Source organism: Octopus bimaculoides, chromosome 16 (genome assembly GCF_001194135.2).
Source record: "Octopus bimaculoides isolate UCB-OBI-ISO-001 chromosome 16, ASM119413v2, whole genome shotgun sequence".
In the NCBI taxonomy this organism is placed as follows: Eukaryota; Metazoa; Mollusca; class Cephalopoda; order Octopoda; family Octopodidae; genus Octopus; species Octopus bimaculoides.
In genome coordinates this window covers 20,630,388-20,654,142 of record NC_068996.1, presented here as the reverse complement: position 1 = coordinate 20,654,142, position 23,755 = coordinate 20,630,388, and the positions used below count along the sequence as shown (strand labels likewise).

At 33.9% G+C, this 23,755-nt stretch overlaps 1 protein-coding gene across 3 annotated transcripts in view; it reads left to right on the top strand.

Moving 5' to 3' along the window:
* The window catches only part of LOC106882986 (protein HIRA), a 77,407-nt gene that overhangs the window by 13,822 nt on the left and 39,830 nt on the right, over positions 1–23,755 (top strand). For 2 of the 3 annotated variants that reach the window (XM_052973562.1, XM_052973561.1), the window contains exons 3-14: positions 1,278–1,388; positions 1,921–2,011; positions 2,915–3,009; positions 4,822–4,917; positions 6,255–6,337; positions 7,963–8,040; positions 8,340–8,507; positions 9,200–9,250; positions 10,287–10,343; positions 11,250–11,320; positions 12,695–12,800; positions 15,867–16,052. In XM_052973562.1, coding sequence (XP_052829522.1) covers positions 1,278–1,388; positions 1,921–2,011; positions 2,915–3,009; positions 4,822–4,917; positions 6,255–6,337; positions 7,963–8,040; positions 8,340–8,507; positions 9,200–9,250; positions 10,287–10,343; positions 11,250–11,320; positions 12,695–12,800; positions 15,867–16,052 — 1,193 coding nt within the window. Of the gene's footprint in view, positions 1–1,277; positions 1,389–1,920; positions 2,012–2,914; positions 3,010–4,821; positions 4,918–6,254; positions 6,338–7,962; positions 8,041–8,339; positions 8,508–9,199; positions 9,251–10,286; positions 10,344–11,249; positions 11,321–12,694; positions 12,801–15,866; positions 16,053–23,755 lie in introns of those variants that run through there. The other variant, XM_052973564.1, reaches the window with a different exon arrangement.

Below are 23,755 nucleotides of genomic sequence, written 5' to 3'. Positions count from 1 at the left end.
AGTCCAGGGGCACTGGCAACGATCTTACTTGGCTTGCCGGGTCTTCTCACGCACAGCACATTTCCAAAGGTCTCGGTCAGTAGTCATCGCCTCGGTGAGGCCCAATGTACGAAGGTCTTGCCTCACCACCTCAGCCCAGGTTTTCCTGGGCCTACGTCTTCCACGGGTTCCCTCAACTGTTAGGGTGTGGCACTTTTTCACGCAGCTATCCTCATCCATTCTCACCACATGTCCATACCAGCACAATCGTCTCTCTTGCACGCCACAACTGATGCTTCTAATGTTCAGCTTTTCTCTCAAGATATATATATATATGTATATATATATGTATGTATGCATATGTATGTATATGGATATATATATATATGTATGTATGCATATGTATGTATATGGATATATATATATGTATGTATATATATGTATATGTATACATGTATGTATATATATGTATACGTATATACATGTGTGTGTGTATATATATATATATATATATATATATATATATATATGTATTATGTATGTATATTTTGACACTCAGTCAATTACGACGACAAGGGTTCCAGTTGATCCGATCAATATTGAAGCAATTGACAAATTTACATACTGCAACTGATAGAATGCTGTATCCTCACTAACTGTAACGACAATGGTTCTAGCATAACTGAACTCTCTCTATCCCATATCAGTAATTCCTTTTCTTTTCTTCATCTCTATCTTTCATCAAAATAAACTTGTACTCATGAACTAATCACAACAAAATCTCCTTTGAATCATACATTCTCATTTTATGAAAAATTATTTTTTACTTCTTTGAAAAAAGAAAAAAGAATTTTGGATGCATTCATCTGGAAAATAACTTGGGTAGTCCTGACTGGAATGGTTTTGATCAGGAATACCTGGATTTAAACATGAACTACTTTTACTTTGAGAAATTCTGTGTGAGAGTTCCTGAGACCTCTCTTTCTAAGACTAAAATATAAAAAGAAAATACCTTTTAACTCCATAATATTATACATAATTTACAGGCTGTTTATAAAACAAATGAAAGAAAACAGAGTGATATGTTATAAAATGAATTGTTTACAGTCTACTTAAGATTTTTACAAAGTTGTTCCATTTATTTTCATCTGATATTAACTAAAATCCGATTGATCGATACTGCAGCACAGGATTTTCTGGTGATGTAATGTATGTTTGTTTTATTTACCATTTGGATGTAGGAAATAATCTGTAAATTCCTCAGAGTTTATCTTTTTATCACCAATGTCTCACTATAGGTGACGATTGTGGTAAAGTTGTTATTTGGAACATGGCACCAGTTAGAGATGAAATATCTGAGAAAAATGATGCTGTACCAAAAATATTATGTCAAATGGATAATCACTTAGGTGAGTACAGTATTGTTTTCAACAAGTACACCTACCTATAACCCACTTTTGTACCTCTATTGCTATTTTCTTTCATATTCATTTTATACTTTGAGGGTATGACTTCACCATATCTCCCCCCCCTCCCCACCAAGTCATGTGTTCACCTCATCAGCAAGACACCTATTCCTCTCCCTCTATCATACTTACATATTCTATAATACTATGTCCCACTCAGTTGTATTGTCTTACGAGTATTTGATGATCTAGCAGTTTTGGTTCCATAAGAAAAGCAACCAGTACCCACTTTTTCAGTTTTAATGTTTTCCTGCTTGCATGAGTATTTAACCCTTTGCCTGTCCCAGATATGGCTGGTTTGAATGTTAAAGAATTAAGGGACTGTGATATGACTACATTACTGCATCATATGAATGAATACAGAGTTATATTTTATAAAATGAATTGTCAAATATGTTTGAATGTAACATTAGTAAAACCACATGTGATAATAGATCCGTTTCCAATAATACAGTTTTAAAAACATTTTCTACAGGTTGTGTTAACTGTGTCCGTTGGTCTCATAATGGCCGACATTTAGCTTCTGGTGCAGATGACAAATTAGTTATGATCTGGCAAACAAGCAGGTAAGTAAAGTGGGTTGGAAGTATATATTTATTTGTTGCATTTTGATTGATGTTTATGTTGTATGGCAGCTTCAGTATATATGTACATTTCATTTATGGTAGATGAAATTGATTTGGGATGAAGACCTGTTGGTGTCTACAATAAACACACTGCCAAAAAAGAGTTTATGGTTAAAAGATTGAGATGCATGAAATAATAGATTAAAGAAATTTTTTTTTTTCTAAACTGCCATGAGAATGAAGAGGATAGATTTAAAAAGTAACACAAATTCATCTCTGTTTTGACAGATTAGATGAAAATATACCAAAAACCTTGGTGTTTGGTTTGAGAAGTACTTGGAGATTTGTTGATGAAGGTGACTTAATGTCATCTGATATACTGATGCCTTGGTTCTGTTATTGTTTAGCTCAAAATCAAGCCTGATTTAGCAGACTTAGGGTCAAAGGTATATGTACTGTAATAATTATAGGCGCAGGTGTGTAGTAAGAAGCTTGCTTCCTAATACACGATTCCAGGTTCAGTCTCACTGCATAGCACTTTTGGCAAGCAAAGCTTTGCAAGTAGATTTGGTAGATGGAGACTGAAAGAAGCCCATCGTATATATGTGTGTGTCATGTGATACATATATGTGTGTATGTGATACATTCAACTATAAAATTCTTCAAAGTAGTGCCTCATCATAGCTGCAGTCTAATGACTGAAACAAGTGAAAGATTAAAGATTATGTTGTTTTAGCTGTGTGTAAGATTATAATATAAAATGTGTCCTTTCCTTTATTGTATTTCTTCATGGTATTTTCTCATATTTTGGAATCAAATCTCATTCTCTAAAGTCATTTGTTTCTGTCGAGTCTTTTAAAAATGGTCATTTTACTGGGGTTTTTTTTTTTATATCTCCAACAGGTATGGTGGCCCATCAACAGTGTTTGGAAGTGGAGGAAAAATGGTAAATATTGAACAGTGGAGGCCAGTATTTACACTTCGAGGACATTCTGGAGGTATGTTCGATATTTTAGATTTTTAAAAATCTAATTAAATTACTGCCTTTCTATAACTTGAAAAATGAGACCTTTAGTCATAACATCTTCAAGAAGTAATGAAAATATATGTTGTATCAACAACTACTACTTATAATAATGATGATGATGAAAAGAACAAATAGCATGGTACCCTAGGCTGCAGGCATTCCAACAAAACTGGAGTTAAAAAGAATAATAATATTAATACTTGGCTTCCTCTCATATCAATTTAACATGGTCCTGTTTTATGTTGAAATGTTTTCGATTGCTATTAGCATTGTTGCTCCACTATTTTGGTGGGATATCCTAACAACTGGTATATATTCTTTTAATAGTAGAGTTCTCCCTGAAGTGAATAGCATGGTAACTGGGTTCTTATTTTTGCTCAAGATCTGCTGACAACCATACCTGACTAGCTATATCACCATCATACTCATTTAATATCCACTTTCCATGCTGACATGGATAGGATGATTTGACAGAAGATTTTCAAAGGAGATTGAGTTTAACTCTAGGCATTAAGATCTGCTGATGAGAATTAAGGTGGTCTACACCAAAATTCGAAATCGTATAAGGCTATATACTCTTGGGACTTACCTCCCTTCGTCTGTCATTAAGTATAGTGCTTTGGTGACTTTGGAGTTAATTTAACTCTTATTTTAGCATAAGCAGTGCTAGTCTGTACCCTCCATTACTTTTGTGACCTCTATTAATTTTGCCTTTAGGTTCTAATTGCTAATAAGCCACCCTTTTAATTTGTTGTTTACACACAAATGTATGTGTATCTAGAAACATTTATTGATTTTAATGTCAGCTAATGTTATAGAATGTATCCTGAGTATTTAAAATAGATGGCTAAAAATGAAAGCATACACTTTTCTACAATAAAGTTAATAGCTAATTTAATGATTCTTTTCTTTTTGTGTGTGTGTGTGTATACCTCCCCTTGTTTCTCCCTCTACCACTCTCTCTTCCTTACCCCTCGTGGTCACATGTGTCCACGTACTAATTCTTTTCTTCCTTGGCTTTCGCCAAGCAAACATACAAACTTATTTCATCCTGCTTCCAGTTCGTTGCTTCACAGCGTTCTACATACACATAATTTTTCACGTCTGGCCATATAGCCTTTTCAGTTTGTTTTCCTGTCTTGTTTTCTGTCCGCCACTACATTCCTCCATGGTACAGTTTAATTTGTGATCCATGGGAAGAGCCATTTTAACAATGCGTCCTGCCCTACTCTTCGAAACGCCTGTGTTAGACTTGGGTAGCTGATGAAGGAAAATGTTCTCTATGTGGCCTGTGTGTGTTCTATACTCTGGTTATTATTATTTTTTTTGTCTACGTTTTGTTTTCAATGTCCTGTACCCAGATATGCACCTATATATACAGGTAGACGTAGGTATGCACATACCTGTACGTATATATGCATATACTCATTTATTATTTGTTATATATATATATATATATATATATATATATCTGTAACTAGTATTATTATCATCATCAAAGTGGCAAGCTAGCAGATCTGTTTGCTCATCAGACAAAATGCTTATTAATTATTCCTGCTCTTTAGATTCCAGTTCAGATACTGCTGTGGTCAATTTTGCCATTCATCTTTTCAGGGTTGATAGAATAAGTGCCAGTTACGCATTGCGGTTGATGTAATCAACTTACCCCACCCCACACACACTAAAATTGCTGGTCTTGCATCAAAATTTGAAAGAATTATGATCATTATCATTGACAACAGCACACACTGGTTCTCAATATTTATTGTTTTATAATTTATAGATGTACTTGACTTGGCTTGGTCACCACATGATGCCTGGTTAGCCACATGTAGTGTTGACAACACTGTTGTTGTATGGAATGCTGTGAAATTTCCAGGTAAATAAACTTTTTAAAATTTATCTTAAGATATGTATATTCAGCATTGATTTCCTTTGCAAAAGACTATCTTCAGAGGCTTCTACCTCTAAATGAAAAAAAAAATGAGTTGGCAAAATTGGTAAAACATTCTTTAGCTTCATACCTGTCTATTCAAATTTCTTGTGAACAGGTAATTTTGCCTGTTGAGTTTGTAATCAATTACAAATAAATGCCAGCTTTGACCGAATCCCTTACACCACATCAGATCCATAAACTGGTCATAAGCAAATGATTTTTATTCCTAATGTAATCTTCACTGCCATCATTATTATTACTGCTTAATAAGCCAGTGAGCTTATAGAATTGTTAGCATGCAGGGCAGCATTTTGTCTGTCTTTACATTCCGAGTTCAAATTCTACCGAGGTCATTTTGCTTTTCATCCTTTTGTGATTGATAAAGTAAGTATCAGTTGAACACTGGGGTTGATGTAATTGAGTTACCCCTCTCCTGAAATTGCTGGTCTTGTGCCAAAATTTGAACCCATTATTACTACTGTTTAATGTCCGCTTTTCCATATGGGAATGGATTACGTGAAACTTCTTGCGACTGATTTTCTATATCCAGATGCTCGTTCTTTTGCCAACATTCACCAAATAAGGTCCTATTGCCTTTAATTCTTAAAACAATGAGCAGCTCAATGGCTGGCCCATATTTTACAGCAGATTGCAGACAGACACCATTGTATAGATGGTGGCTTTTTTTTGTTTTTATGTACTGCACAACGGGAAGACAAACACACATATTTCAACCATGAACATCTGGTCTTATTTTTAATTGTTATCCAATGTTAAGCCAAGTGAAATAATAGTTATAGCCAATGCCAGTGTTGTGTAACTGGCATGTAAAAAGCACCCTTTGAACTTTGGGCCTCACAGAAGCAGTGACAAGTGAGCAATATAGAGGAGACTTATCAAGACAACTGAGATCATAGTTGTGGCTAATGCCAGTGTTTGTAACTGGTGCCTGTGCCAGTGGAATGTAAAAAGCACCCACTACACTCCTGGAGTGGTTGGCATTAGAAAGGGCATCCAGCTGTAGAGGCCATGCCAAATCAGATTGGAGCCTGGTGCAGCTCTCCTGCTTACTAGTTTTCAGTCAAACTGTCCAATCCATGTTAGTATGGAAAACAGACATTAAATGATGATGATGTGGCTTTCCTTTTTTATGAATTTGAAAGTTCACTGTTATTTCTAGCACCTCAAGTTATCATAAATATTATTTTCTCATTGGCTCATAGCTTTATTATCATTACTTTCTAAATAGCTTACTTCTATCATTCTTTTTCTCTTTTCAGAACAGATCTGTGTTTTAAAAGGTCACTCTGGTTTGGTAAAAGGTGTTACCTGGGATCCAGTTGGAAAATATCTTGCATCCCAAGTAAGAATATTATATATTTTGTCAGACCAACATGCGTTTTTCACAAACATACATATCCATATCTTTGTCACTAGTAGGGGTAGAAGCTTTCTGAACTTTGCCCAGGCTATTCTTATTCTAGTAGTAACACTCTCTGAGCATCCACCCCCCACTACAGACTTGGTCACCTAGGTAGCGGAAGCTATCAACTACTTCTAGTTTCTCCCACTGGCATGTGATGGAATCTGTTTTCTGAGCATCTGTGGTGTTTATGGCCTCTTCCGCATATGAAAGCTATCTTCCCGGTTAATCTTCCTTTGATGTTGCTGGACCTCTTATGTGTCCATTGCTTACACTGGGTAGATCTTATGGAGTTTCTACCTACACCTTTTCTACAGATCGAGCAGGGCCACCTACCTGAAGGAGTGTGTGATGTGTTCGCCCTCCTACTGACTAGAACTTTGGTCTTTGCGACATTGACTCTAAGGCCCTTCAATTCTAAACCTTGTTTCCACACCTGAAATTTCCTCACTAGTTCTGGTAGTGATTCTGCTATGAGGGCCAGGTCATCAGCATAGAGGAGTTCCCAAGGGCAACCTTTCTTGAATTACTCTGTTATTAACTGGGGACAATGATGAATAAGAAGGGATTGAGGGCTGATCCTCGGTGGACCCCTACATCTACCAGGAATTCTTCACTATACTCATTGCCAACCCCAATCTTACTAACGGCATCTCTGTATAGGGCCTGTACAGCCCTTATTAATCATTCGTCAATCCCCAGTTTCTGCATCACCCACCAGATAAGGGATTGGGGGACCCTGTCAAAGGCTTTCTCCAAGTCCACAAAAGCCAAGTACAGAGGTTTATCTTTGGCTAGGTATTTCTCCTGCAGCTGCTGTACCAGGAATATAGCATCAGTGGTGCTTCTACCTGGCACAAAACCGAACTGCATCTCATCTAAGCACTCTTTCCCTAATTAGTTGGGCTAAAAATTTCTTTCTTTTATATAATTTTAAATTTCATATTCTGTTTCAAAAAATTAAAATTGTATGTAACTGATTTTCAATTCAAGACAACTATCTATATTACATGTCTTTTTATGGTGGCATATAAGATGGTATTTCAAGATATAAAATGCAAGAATCCTTCTTAGACTCCTAGTAACGTCATCAAATGGTGCTTCAACTACAATTTACTCTGTGTGTGTGTGTGTGTATGTATGTAGCCTGATGACTTGGAAATTATATCTCAGTGATGTGATTCCATAGATTGCAAAGCTTATAAACAAAGAACTTTGTATGTATTTGTGTGTGTGTATATATATATATGTATGTATGTATATATATACACACATGTATAAAACAATTTCACAGTTCATAAACTGTATGAAAATTCCTGCTCTGATTTCCATGTCAATGACATTAAAAACAATCTTGGAAAAGTTCCTAAGTTTGTGGACCTTCATATCATCTTACATATGATGATATTGATTGATAAGAGAAACACGAAATATAAGTTTGAAGAGAGAATTTTTGGAGTTGTCATATTATATGTCAGTTGTCTTGGAATATTCAGTAATTATTTTTTAATATTGCGTAACTATTTTTGAATTTTACAAGGTTTTTATAAATTTCACTACTTTAGTCTGATGATAAAACTCTCAGGATCTGGCGTACTGTTGACTGGCAACAAGAAGCTGTTGTTAAGGAACCATTTGAAGAGGTAATGGTTATTTTCTTTTACTATCATAAACTTGCAGAGTTTTATAAACTAGCTTATTTTAGTCTGTGTATGTGAGTGTGACTGTGTGTGTGTGTGTGGCTGATTAGAAGTCTTTTACTGTGATATTATTGTGGCATGCTCATCACGTATATAACCCCTTCATTCTACAGATCTCTCTCTCTGAATTATTCATTCATTAAAGAAAACTTTTTTTTGTAAGTTTATTGCAGATGTCTACATATTGCTGTATATTATAAAACTAGACCTATTGTTTCAATGAGTGTGCATGTATGTTTCAGTGCTCAGCTACCACACATATTCTCCGACTGAATTGGTCACCTGATGGTCACTACATAGTTTCAGCTCATGCAATGAACAACTCAGGACCTACAGCACAAATAATCGAGCGTGAAGGGTGGCGAACATCAATGGATTTTGTTGGTCACCGAAAAGCTATTACTGTAGTTGTTAGTATACTTTTGTATGCCTCTTCCTGTATGGTATATAATACCTACTTTGTTTTGATTCCACTTAAACAGAAGGCAGTTTGAAACCTGGTTAATATAATAAACCTAAAACTTAGGTAATGTAGTTTGTATTTCATTAGAAGTAAAACAATAGGAACAGCAGAACAAGAACACTATCTGCTGCTATACACCATCACAAATATACCGTTTTTTGCATTCATGGCCACTCACCTTCAAACATATATCACCACGTATAGTCCTCTTCATTCACTGTCTATGTTACACTACCATACACCACCATACTAACACACAACATATAATCCTCTACATTTATTAACTATGTTTTGCTCCTATACACCATCACACATCTTAAATACCTTGTATTGACTATTACTCAGAACATGGATGGACAAATATAGTAAGACAATTATGTTTGCCTATTTAAATGATTTTGCTGTTGGTAAAAACTCACGCCAGAATTTAGATGAAAATTAGTTCCATCATGAACAATTTCAAATAGATTTAATCTAGTTCACTGCCTCTTCATTAATTTTACTACTCAATCATTAATTCATTATCAGACCTAATCATATAGGGTAGCTAATTATTTTTTATGGTACATTCATGTGAATTATAGTTACTCTTGTGGGCATTCTGTTATAATATTTATAATAATAATAATTCTCTTTCAGCGTTTTAATCCCAACATTCTATCTATGAAAGTTAAAAAGGAATTAGATAAGGTGAGTTTACACGAGTTTCCTCCATCTCTCTAACTATTACAGAACTGTCATTTCAGTCTTTATATACCCTATTTAATCTAAGTTTATCCTGTTTAGTTGCATCTCTCTCCATGTTAGTCATATGACAGTTCGAATTCATTGCAAATTTACAAACTACAGCATAGTCTCTGTTCTCACAACTAGGTAGGCTGAGACAGTAAGATGTGAATTGGCTGTACATAGCATGGCATTGGTATTAAGATGGGAACCATCAGATCTTTGATATGGCAGCTGATGTTCTATTAAATCACTTGAATTATATTGCTTCTAATAAATTCATTTCTTACTTTTGTGTAAAAAATAGATTTAGTTCATTGCAAATAATTTTAAAATTCCTGACTATTTTGATGTCATTTGCATGTGGTTTCACAAGTTTATGTTCTTCAGAATTTTGGTATTATGATAGCAAGAGAGCAAACTAATTGAAATATTGTGTGCTAGAAATATTGTTTTTTAAATTTCATCACTGAAAATGAGAATAATGGTTGAAAGACCTATAAGGTTGTTAACAACAATTAATTTCAAATATTAGTTTTGTTTCATTGTTTTATCACCATATCCTTTTCATTGAAAAATATTACTAGGAACTGGGTAAGAGTTGGCAATGGGAATGGGTATCTAGACTTAAAAAACCTACCATACAAATAAAGCTAAGCACAAACACATATATGCACATTTTATTATACATTTTTTAACCATGGGCATGGCTATGTATGGGTAGGAAGTTTACTTCCCAACCTCATGGTTTGGGGTTTTGGAGTTCAATCCTACTGAACAGCACCTTGGGCAAAGTGTCTTCTACTTAGGCTGTAGCCCAACCATAGTCTTGTGAATGAAACTGGTAGGTGGAAACTAAAAGTCCATTGTGTGTGTGAAAGTGCTTATTCTATATCTTTCTCTGTTGTTTATACTTCTATACTCCACCTCTCTCTCTCTCATTTCCATTTTTCTTTCCTTTATAATTCTCACGCATTGATGACTTTTGTTATGATTCCAGCCTCAACAATACACATGCTGTGCCATTGGTAGTCGTGATAGATCACTTTCAATATGGGTAAGTCTCATTATATAAAGCCCTTAACATTTTCTCATGATTCTCTCATTCATATTCTTATTTCACTTAAATTTTTATCCTTTTTTTTTTTATAACCCTAATAATGTTAGATATGTTTATGTAGTATATAGAGTGATGTGTCTTGTTTAAGGTTTACACTTTAGTTATCATAATAATAATGGTGTTAGATATATTGATGTATTTATACAATAGTCATCATATCAGTCTTGATTATGCATACCTATGATCAATCATTCCAGTATTGACCATCCTGACTTTTCATACATGCAGGATTTCATTTTTTTAAAAAATGATTAGGGTATAATTTCTTGCAGGTTAACCAACCACATAGAAACTTGTGTCAATGACTCATTAAATTATTGATGAAAATGCTTATAGCTATTGCAGCTAACACTTTCTAAACATAATTTTGTGTTTTGGCTCTCAAAAATGTCTAAAAATTCCATCAGTTAATTTTTGTGATAGTGAAACCTCAGTATATTATCTAAAGAGAAAGTATCAAAACATTGACAGAACCATTTGTGTGTCACTAGAATTAAAATATTTATTTTATTTCTTATAGCACAAGTAACTTCTTATTTGAAGAGTGATTTGCAAGTTTTCTTTTTCAGAAACAAATAACTCTTAGGTATAAAAACATAATTTTTGTATTTTGTATATAAAATGTATATATTAAATTTAAATTAATATTTAAGAAATATATCTACATGGCATCTGGCATTATATTAATCTTATTAACATAAAAATATAAGTAAGAAGACTATATGTATGATCTGATGTTTTTAATTATTCATAAGCATTTTCAGTACTAATTAAGTCTGTCAAATTAATCATGGTGGTAAGGGTATTATACTATAATTTCATTTTGTTTTAATAATTTTCCAGCTGACTGCTTTAAAACGGCCATTAGTTGTCACACATGATTTATTTACAAACTCAATTTTGGATATATCATGGTAAGCGTCATCTTTTAATGGTTTTTCATATTCAGTTGTTTGCATGTCATTTATCAATTTATTTGTGGGTGATCTTTTTTTAAAATAGCATAATCATGTATTTCATCTGCTTTTCTGTTGTTTTCTTAGTAGAGCTTCTTACTGTCTTTTTTACTATCTCCTTGGTGAGCTTGAGTCTCTTGAGATCAGTCTTTTACTCTCCTTCCTATGTTGTCTTCTCCCACAATTTCTCACCACTCCATTTTCACCCTGGCAACTAATGTACTCAGAGCACTCCCTCCCACTGTTAATTAGATTACCTAAGTAACAGAAGCTATCAACTATTCTTGGAAAGTCTTCTGTGTATTTGAAAATATTTCACAGGTTCACTTACTAGTAATTACTCCTGAAGATCTGCTATATATGAAGGTCTTTCTTCTCTGTCACTTCTGATGTACTCACAGTTTACATTGTTTTTTTTTTTCGTATGAAATTTCTACCTACACCCTTTCTGCATATTAAACCCTTTCCAAGTGGCACTAATCCTGTCTTCTTTCCTGCTAACTAATGTTATTTTAAGATCTTTCACTTTCAATTGCTTCCTGTTCTTATGCATAGCTGATCTTCAATCCCTCTGTTATAACTTGAAAAACTATAATGAACAGAAGTAGAAACTGAGTGATCCCTGATTGTCACTTAACTACTTGTTAAATTCTTTGCTGAACTCACTTTGCAAACTGCATCTATATACATAGCCTGCATTGCTCTCACAAGCCATTCATCTACTCCTAATGTTCTTAGAAACCACCAGACTACAAAGCATGGTAGTCCATCTCTGACTTGCTCCAGGTTAACAAATGCTAAGTGCAACAGCTTGCTCTTCACTAATTACTTTTGTTTTAGTCTCACTAAGAAGAGTGCATCAGTGGTACACAAATCTGCATTGTATCTCATCCTATGTTAGGAAGATGCTCGTTTTTTTTGTTTTTTTAACTTAAAATGATAATTTCAATGTCAATTTTTTCAGCACTGTTGTGTTATCATGTGAAAGTAAAAGAATTCTTTTCATCTTGTATCTAGTTATAATGTAGACATGTAGTCATCTATACTTGAGTTTATGTGCAAATTTTGAATATCTAATTCAGAGCAAATTTATTTAAGTGGCTACACAAGCTGCTTAAAATGTTTATATATATATTTTTTTAGCAGAAATGATTATGCTTGATTAAATACCACATGATATATTATTCTACTTACAAATTTCAAATTCCACAGGGACACTCCTATTCGCAATAAAATTCCACTTGTGTTCTAGGAAGGAATTGATCAAATCCCAGTACCCTTGTTCCAGTTTTAAAATATTGTTTGTTGTTTTTTTAATTTTTTTTATTTTAGGAGTAAATGTGGTATGGAATTACTTTGTTGTTCATGGGATGGAACCATTGCGTTTATTGACTTCACTGCTGAAGAAATTGGACGTCCACTATCTCTACAAGAAGTGGTCAGTATTAGTTACATTGAATAACATTTTCTTACTTTATAATTTCAAATTTTGGTAGAAGGCCAGCAATTTTAAGAGACCAATAGTACTTTATTTTATCAGCCCTGAGGGGATTAACAGTAAAGTTGATCTTGGTAGAATTTGAACTCAGAATGTAAAGAGCTAGAAGAAATACCACTAAGCATTTTGTCCAACTTGATAACAATTGTACCAGCTCACTGCCTTTCCCTTACTTTATAATATCACATTATCTTTTATTTGTTCATTTTCCCTGGAATGATAATATAATTACTAGTAATAGACCGAAGCCAATTGCTTTCATACTTCTTTCCCATATTTGTGGTTTTATGCTGGTAGTGGAAACCACAATTATCAAGATATTGCTTTTGGTAAACATGATCTTTCACTATTATTGTTATTTTGTTATTCATCTTTCTTTTTCTTATAGTCATTATTATACAAACTGGCAGTGAGTGAAAGAATTGCTTGATTGTTAAAGCAAATGTCATAAAATATTTCTATTCTCTATATTCTGAGTTCAAATCTTGTTGTAATTAACTTAAATTTCTAAGAAATTAAAATTACCCTTGTTTTTGTCTAGTACTGGGCCAGCTTGATTAGTCACTCTTTCCTGTCCCCACACTCCACCGAATTGTATACACTTTTGGTGCTAAATTGTTTGATAGAATCTTTAGAGCATTGGACAAAATGTTGTGGCTGCAGAGCACCTACCCAGAGAGAAACCAATGGTTCTAGTTTCATTCATGCTATTTTTGCTTAAATTTAGTGATTTTAAGTTTACACAACTACTGGTGGTCTTTCTTTTTCTGAGATACTATCTCTAGGACAGTTACCAACCCTTGCTAAAGGGCGCCCTCCCTTTGACTGCAGGCAGGGCCAAATCTGGATCAGTGTTTTCATTTAGACCCCCATCTCTGGACAAATTGTCAACAGTACTTGAAGAACCTGTCTCCTCTTAACTAAAGTACATTAGACTATGCTGATTGTCATACCAGTACTTTATCCTTCACAGATCATATGCCTTCTGTTGACCATAATTCAGTTGTACAGGTAGAATGATTCTGTTACCCTTCTGCACACATGATGGTAGCTGATGTAGATACAATTTGGATGACCATTGATTCTTTTGAGTTCATTTTCCATTTAACAGTTTTAGTTTTTCATCTTGCAGAGTGTTCAAATACAGAAAGGGGAAAAATGCATGTGTGTGTGTGTGTGTGTGTACAATCATTACCATCATTTTAACATCCAGGTGGAATTTGTTGAGGTGGATTCCCTTTGTGTCACTAACCTTCACCTGTTTCCAAGCAAGGTAATATTTTCCCCATGGCTAGACAGGTTTTCATGGAAGATTGGAAATAAAAAAAACACTGCTTGTATGATGGTGACATTCGTTTACAACTATCACATGCTGTCAAGGCAAGAAGACTGCAACACACACATACATACAATGGGCTTCTTTCAGTTTCTCTTTACCAAATCTACTCACAAGACTTTGATCAGTCCAAAGTTATTGTAGAAGACACTTGCTCAAGATGACATGCAACAGGACTGAACCTGGAATCATGTGGTTGGGAAGCAAAAGTTTTACCACATAGCCATGTCTGTGTCTATATCCATGCTTGTGTGTGTTAAAATTGTAATCCAAGTTATGATCTTATATTATAAGTACTTATTTAGCCTAATTATAAAAAACGGATCCCATGGTTAAACCACAAAACTCTTAGAAAGAGATTGAGCTGGTTAGTAAATTTAGTTTTGACTTCTGCTTAAAGCTATTATCAATAATGTGTGTGTTTATATATAAATATATATGTGTGTGTATGTGATTTAATAGGTTGTAACTACTTCACAAAAATAGAAAAGGGCATTTTTTTAATACATGCTAACCCTGGACCCACATTACATATTGCTACATAGTTTCTTTTTGTTATAGTTCATGTTATTGTTTTTATGATTATTGTTTTTCATATCAAGACGTTTTGTGAATGCGTTTTCACACACACACGTGTGTGTGTGTGTGTGTGTGTACAGTAATCCCTCGCCATATCGTGGTTTATTATTTAAGCTTACGTCGATTCCTCCGTAGTGTTGTTTTGCATTTAGAATAAAATAAATATATACACATAAAAATAATTTTAAAAATATATACAGTACAGTACTATTTCTACTTCAAGTATTTTCACCTATTGTGGGAGGTTTCAAAATATAACACCCGCGATAGTCAAGGGATTACTGTATGTGTGTATGTATGTGTGTGTGTATATATATATATATATATATATATATATATATATATTTATTTATTATTATTATTATTGTTATTACATTTATACATGTTTTATTTATTCATTTATCTTTCTCTTTTTTTTTCCTCCCCAATGAAAAATATTTGGAACTCCTATCTGATCTAATGAACCAATGACTATAACAAATGCTAATTCTGAATGGAATATTCTTGCCACTAATGAAATCTCTAATGGCGTATTTTTACTTATTATCATTTGAAACATTATCATTACAAAAATATTGATTAAAAACTTAACCTTTTACAAACATTAATTGTCAATATTATCATGATTATGAAAAATTTGTGATGATAATGCTCAATGTACATCTTAACATTGTATCACACATAATGATGACATAATGTATCACTTAACCATCATATTACAAATAATTCTAATCACTTGAATCAATGATGTTATTACTAATTTATTACTGATAATGATTTTATTTTGTTATCTAATGATATTCTTGTAACAAAATCATATGAAATCAATATTTCTACTTAATGTACTACATCTAATCATGATGATATTTTAAAAACCAAAAACCAAAAAAAACAATTTATAACCATGGGATTGAAATATGAACATTGTAAAATTGTACTGTGACATCAAAAAATAATCTATGACACTATGTTGATACATGATTTGGCTAAACTATGGTTCCAACTTATTGTTTGATTCTGCTGTGATAATCGTGACGACATCACACTGGTTTTGAAATCTTGATTCATCAACAAATTGTGTGATACAACAGAGTAGCATTCACGAAAGAATCTATGGAAAGAGCTTGGCACTGGCTAATATCAATAACTCTGGCTCTCAAATCATTGAAAGTGGTGCACTGCTAAATCTTGCTCGACAGCAAGAGGCCCGGGAGGCTGCCCATCGTGCGGCAGTGAGAGCTAATCGGCTTCTAGTAAATGGAAAAACTCCGTTTAAGGTAAGGCAGAAGGATTTTCATTTGCGTCTGGTTTTACTTGTTTGTGTTGACTTATTTGTTGTTTAACCCCAGGTTGGCCTTGATCAAGCAAATTTGTGATCAGAGGTGATTTGACTGTGACCTTCCCATTTATTTTGTCAAGAATACATTATTGAATGTGTTTTTTGTTTCGTTTTTTTAATTTTTTTTTAGGAAAGCATTGTGTGATTGAAGAATGATTTGGTTGCTATTTCTAGTGGATGGAGTGACTGCATAAAGGCTCCATGATTGACTCCTGTTAACTTGTGTGTGTATGTTTTGTGTTTGTTGTGTAACTCCAGGCTAGTTCTGTACAGTTTTATCTGCATATCCACTCACACATACACATGTGTGTGGCTTTGTTTTAAACATAGGCTGTGCATTTATACAGTCAACAATGAGTGTGTATATACTCATAGTTGAGTGTGTAGATGCGTAGATTGTGTTTAAAATGGACATATCTTTTTTGCTCGTGACATTAAATGATCAAATATTGTATTTAAGTGAACAATGTTCATCATGAAGATTATTAAAAAATGTGTTGTAAATTATTTAATCTCCATGCCTCTTTCCATTGCATTCAAGCATTTATTGATAACATTTCATTCATCATCATCATCATCATTTCACATCCGTTTTCCATGCTGGTATGTGTAGAACATTTGGACAGAATCCAACACATTAAGGCGGCGAGCTGGCAGAAACATTAGCACGCCAGACAAAATGCTTAGCGGTATTTCGTCTACTGTTACGTTCTGAGTTCAAATTCCGCCGAGGTCAACTTTGCCTTTCATCCTTTCGGGATTGATAAATTAAGTACCAGTTATGCACTGGGGTTGATGTAATCGACTTAATCCCTTTGTCTGTCCTTGTTTGTCTCCTCCATGTTTAGCCCCTTGTGGGCAATAAAGAAATAAGAATCCAACACATCACAGTGTTACATCATGCTCCATGTTAGATTTGGCATAGTCTATACAACTGGATTCCCTTTTTAACATCAACCACTTTTCAGTGTAAACTGGTAGCTTTTTGTTTTCATACAACTAGTAACTAGTGAGGTTGCCAAGTAACTCACAAGACAAGAAAGGGATAAGAGCCCCCTCATTTGAGTGAGGAGAGATGGCTTCATGCCAGGCACAGCCCCGGGTGTTTTGCATAGCCACTTGTGCTTTTGCTGCTTCAACTGGAGTTCTTCATAGCATCTTGACACATGCAAAGTATTGAACATTCAATAGATCATTGGCTGTCAGTGCTATTGCAGGTAGTTTTATTCAGATGACCATTAGTGATGCTTCGCCCCCAACTACTATTACACATAGTAGTGTATATGGTATTAAATGTCTCATCTAGAGAGATACTGTTTATATATATAACAATTAGTACAACTGAGTACATCTGTATATGTACCAATAACTTACAATTAGTACTAATACTGATAATTAGAGGTACACTTTGTAATTTATATGTATATACATACACATTTACACACAAATTACACAACCACCAATACACATTTCACTAAGTACACACATTTATATAAACATGCATGCACAGGCACTGCCAAATTTCTATTTAACCACCTTTGTACACAGGTACATCACACTATGTTATCCTGACACAAACAAACATACTGCTCATACTACAAATGCACAAGGTGTGCAAATACAGCAAGTGTAATTAAAAGTGTGTGTATATATGTATATATATATATATATATATATATATATATATGTATGTATATAGCAATAAGAAAATGGAGGGGAATATGCAGTATCCATCGACTTGCAGACAGTGTATTCCATTGAATTAATTTATTTATTTTGTAACTAAAATGACAAAAACCACAATATACAGATGCTTGTGACATACCATGTCATATTAACAATTAAGGTTGCAAATATAAAGTACATTTAGCAATTGGAGAATATACAGAAACTTACAGCTGTTTCGGCCTAGCGTTGACATGCCCCATTCTATCCCTATAGCTCCTGCGTGCCAGAGTAATTAGCAGATGAAATGCTGTAATGGGGGTACATGCATGATTCGCTAGGCCTCTTCAGAGATTCACAAAAATTCAATACAAATATAAAGTAAAAAATAAAAATAAAAATAGAAATAAAAATAACAATACAGTAAAAATAAAAATAAATGAAAATATATATATATATATATATATATAATCACCATCATCATCATTTAACGTCCGTTTTCCATGCTGGCATGGGTTGGATAGTTTGACAAGAGGTGGTGAGGCCAGGGACTGCACCAAGTTCCACTATCTGTTCTGGCATGGTTTCTACAGCTGGATGTCCTTCCTAATGCCAGCCACTCTACAGATTATACTGGGTGTTTTTTATGTGGCACCAGCATGAGTACTTTTTATATGAAACCAACACCAGTATCAGTTTTATTATGGTAGACAGGTCTTCTTGAGTACAGCAAGGTGTTGAATATTTTCGTCCTTTGTTATCTTTTTCATAAAGCTCAATGTCTTGTGATTGGCTTTTAATGATGATGATAATAAACATATATATATATAATAATAATAATAATAATAGGGATAAAAATCCAAATTTACAGGTAAAAACTCAATTGAATTCAATTTATCAAAAATTAAAATTAAATTAAGTTTTACAGTATATAATATATGAATATATAATTTAGAGAAGAAAACCAAAGTTCATGAACTCATCCATGAAAATTCACAGTCACATATAGAAAAAATTAATAAGTAAATACACTAAAAAGAATTATAATAAAATACAAAGTAATAATCATTAATATTTTAGTGTGACTGAATTTTCATGGATGAGTTCATGAACTTTGGTTCTTTTCTCTAAATTATATATTTATTTATATATATATATATAAGCAAAGCAAATGCAATTAAAAACAAACATCCAAGGGGTATTCATACTTAATATTAGGTTGCTTCTCAAACAAGGGAGGAAAAAAAGAGTATAGAGTAATAGTATAAAGTTTCAGACATAGTTGTTCCTCAGATACAAGAGCAAAGTCCAAGAGAGACTGGATGGTGGAGAAAGAATGGAAAGGAGATAAAAACGGAAAAGAGGCAGCAAAAAAAAATTGCACTTGCATTCAGTTCATGTATTCAACCACTGACTGACTGGAAGTGTGAGAGGAGTAATTGCAGTTTTGATGGTTAGAGATATTGACACAGAAATACTCATTGGATGTGTGTATGAGGGTACATGTGCATGTAGTTTCTATATATATATTACGGAGATGTACTTACATAGCAAGTGACCTGATCTGAGATTGTGTGCTGAAACAAAAACGATTGCAGTGTGGAAGGTGTTTATAAGCCATTTAAAAACACAAAACCGTTAGATTCACTTCAACATTTAAATTTAATTTGCCAAAATATTTTCATCGCTTTGAGACCACGACTTGTTCACTGATAAAATTCTGTGCTGCATTGAGAAAGTAACAGTTAGTTCATGATATATATGTACGTATGGATGTATGTGTGCATGTTAATATGTGTATATGTGTATGCATGCGTGCATGCCTATACGCATGTATGTATGTGATGCAGCACAGAATTTTGTCAGTGAACAGGTCGTGATCTCAAAATGATGAAAATATTTTGGCAAATTAAATTTAAATGTCGAAGTGAATCTAACATTTTTTTGTGTGTCTCTTAAATAGCTCATAAACACCTTCCACGCTGCAATTGTGTATGTATGTATATGTATATATATAGATGTGTATGTATATATATATATATATGTATACGTGTGTATGTACGTGTATATATATAGGTGTGTATGTATATATATAAATGTGTATATATGTATATGTATATATATATAGATGTGTATATATGTATATGTATATATATATAGATGTGTATATATATATATATATATATATATATATATATATATAGATGTGTGTGTGTGTGTATATATATGTTTTATGGTTTGCTATCTGCTTTTTAATAAAATTTTCCATGGACCCCATGTAAAAACAATTTCTTCATTCTGAATCCACCCTACATCTATATACAATATTTTTCTGTAAACAAAAATTATTAAATAAACACTTACCCTTAGTGCAAAATTAACAGTGGACCTTGAAGAAATCCAGTGAAGATTCACAAAGAAGATCATCTCTTTGCATCTGCTCAGCCACTGGGAAAGGCTGAAACAGCTAAGACTCTACTCCCTGGATTGAAGGCGGGAGAGGTATGCAGTAATATACATCTGGAAGATCCTGGAAGGAATTGTGCCAAATTTTGGCATTGAAAGCTATACCAATGCCAGAACGGAACAACACTACATAGTGCCAAAGATACCAGCAACGCCATCGCGCTTCGGGAGTAGTTACTGCAACAGCCTGGGTTTCAGGGGCCCACAGCTTTTTAATATTCTCCCAAAGAGCCTGAGGAACCTGCAGAAAGTAGATATAGGTATTTTTAAATCAAGGCTGGACCTGTTCCTGTTGAGAGTCCCAGATGAACCGACCTCACGGCAAGAGGTGCAAATGAGGGTTGCTAAATCAAACTCCATTTTTCACCAAGTGCCACATATTGGAGGAGGCTCTCAGTAATAACAGTGTAGCAAAACGGCGGTGCATCAGCATGGTTGCAGCTCTGAGCTGAAACTACAGAAAAAAAAAGCTATCTACAATCACAGTTTCTAGCTAGATCATTATTTAAAGTGCTTAGATATAGATCTGTAAAATAGCTTGACCAGATTCATTTTCATTTGTCGTGTCTAAGGAATGATAAACCAAATATAATTATCTTCATTATACTCATCATTGGGTGTATTTGGGTTGGCATATGGCATATACTTATCAGTAGACCTAAGTTTATTTAAATATTTTTATTCTAGGTATATTTACTATTGTTCTTATTAATATTAATACCCTTGTTAATCATATCATTATTATTTACAAATAAATTGGATACTTTTCTACTATTAGATTCACCCACTTCATTGTCAATCAGTTTTCCATTATTATTAGATTTGTTGTAGTTCTTTCTTCTGCCTATTTTTGGTTTTAATTCAGAAATTGGAACCAATTCACAATTAACATAAGCTTCAACTTAAGTACCTAATTCAACTGAATCTTAATAATTTCTTATATATATATATATACATACACACACATCTTCCTTCCAAGCATTGCTGTAAACAGTGGAAGTGAGCCAGAATGTTAAAACTTCATGCACATGCACAGCAGAGTTCAACGTCAATCTGTGCCAAGTGGCATCACCCTCCATGGTTTAGCTTTGTTACTATAGCAATAGTCCTGATACTTATCGATCAGACCTCGTATATATATATATATATATATATATCATCATCATCGTTTAACGTCCGCTTTCCATGCTAGCATGGGTTGGACGATTTGACTGAGGACTGGTGAAACTGGATGGCAACACCAGGCTCCAATCTGATTTGGAGATATATATATATATATATATATATATATATATATATAGCGATAAAATATTCATCATTGATTGATTTCAGTAGAGTTTATCGGTTTGCAGAAATGACTTATCCAGTGTTCCCTCCCACCAAGCCCCTGCAATGGTCAGGGTTACTGCTCTCCTTTTTGATTAAGTACTTCAAAAAAAAAAAAAAAAAGAATGCTGTCATTTACTGATCCCCACCCCTTTGCCTCATGATAGAAGCCAGCCTGTATCAAAAAGTATTTATTTGAGATATATTTCATGAAAACCAACCAATCTGGTGTTATTATATTGGATATTGCAAGTTCAAATCATATTGGCTGAAAATGTCTTAACCTTGGCTATGTACTCTTTAAATCAGGTGTTCGTTATATGAAGTTTTACAACTTTCATTGGAGAAAAACATAGCTATTCATCATCATCAGCATAATCGTCATTGTCATTATCAGAATAATTGTTGTTGCTGTTCATCATTAATGTTGTTGTACTTAAAAAACACATCTGTTTATCAATACTACAAGACTAGAGAGTTAGCAAAAGTAGTAGAGCAACAACGTAAAATAATTATTCTTAGTTCAAATCTTAGCAGTGTTGACTTCACTTTATATTTTTTCAGGGTTCACAGAATTTGTACCAGTAATATCCTACAACTGATGCAGTCATTCTAATACAATCCCTTCCAACAAGAATTTAGCTTTTTGCCGAATTGAAAGTAGTCCTCTGCTTTCTTTCCTTCCTCTTCCATTGGAATAAATACTTTGCGATATCTGTCTTGGTTCTTTGCATTCTTGGTTCAAATCCTACTGAAATCATTGTGGCCTTTCATCCTTTTGAAGTCAGTAAAATAAAGCACCAGTAAATGAAATAAAGTACCAATAATGTACTGGGATTGATGTAAATGACTTACTCTTTCCGCTCAAAATTTGAAATAATTATTATTATTACTGGCACAGGTATAGCTGTGTGGTAAGAAGCTTGCTTCCCAACCACATAGTTCTGGGTTCAGTCCCATTGTGTGATTCCTTGTGCAAGTGTCTTCCACTATAACCTCTGGCTGATCAAAGCTTTGTGAGTGAATTTGGTAGATAGAAACTGAAAGAAGCCCATCTGTGTGTGCGTTTGTCCACCACCATCACTTAACAACTGGTGTCAGTGTGTTTACATCAATGTGACTTAGCAGTTTGGCAAAGGGGGAAGGTAGAATAAGTACCAGGCTTTAAAACAAAATATAAATACTGAGGTCAATTCATTTGACTAAAAAACTCTTCAAGGTGGTGCCCCAGCATGGCCACAGTCTAATGAGTGAAAGAAGTAAAAGATTATTATTATTAAAATAACTAATACATGCTGTATTAGTTAGAAGGGATGTTGTCTTGAGGTTCAGTGACATGTCTCCTGAGACCTCAAGAATCTTTCTTGAGATTCTTATAGAATATAGGATTGCACTTTTCTGCAGATTGACACTGTGAGTCTCAATTCCAGTATCTTTCAGCCTCTTAGACAAAGTTGACCTTGGAAAGATTTCAGAACATAAAGGCTGAGAAGAAATGCCAGTAAGCATTTTGTCCAATGTTCTAATGATTCTGCCAACTTACCACTTTAGCAGTAATAATGATAATAATAATCCTTTCTACTATAGGCACAAGGCCTGAAATTTTTGGTGAGGGGACTAGTTGATTACATCGACCCCAGTGCATAACAGGTATTTATTTCATTGATCACAAAAGGATAAAAGGCAAAGTAGACCTCGGTGGAATTTGAACACAGAATGTAGCAACAGACGAAATACCCCTAAGCACTTTGCCCAGTGCGCTAACAATTCTGCCAGCCTGCCACCTTAATAACAATAATGATTATAATAATAATGCTCTCCAACAATGTTGTGATGGTGCAAAGTCACAAATTTGGAGGTAGGAACGTGTGTTAGTTGACTGTGCTTCAACCCCAGGATAAGGGAAATCAAAGATGCTTTATCTAGGATTTAAACCCCCCCAAGTAACCAAATACCATAAAACATTTTACCTGATGCTTTATTGATTTTGCTATCCACCTTGTTGAATTATAAGTGAAAAAAATAACTTTGTGTGGTGGGGAATTCTGAATCATGGCTTATGAAATGTATATGGTATTATATGTGTATGTGTGATTTGCTTGGTAACCATTGTTTGTAAGAATATTACAGCCTGGTTTGAAACATGTAAGAATAAAAACTTTCAGTGTGCAAGCACTGAAGGAA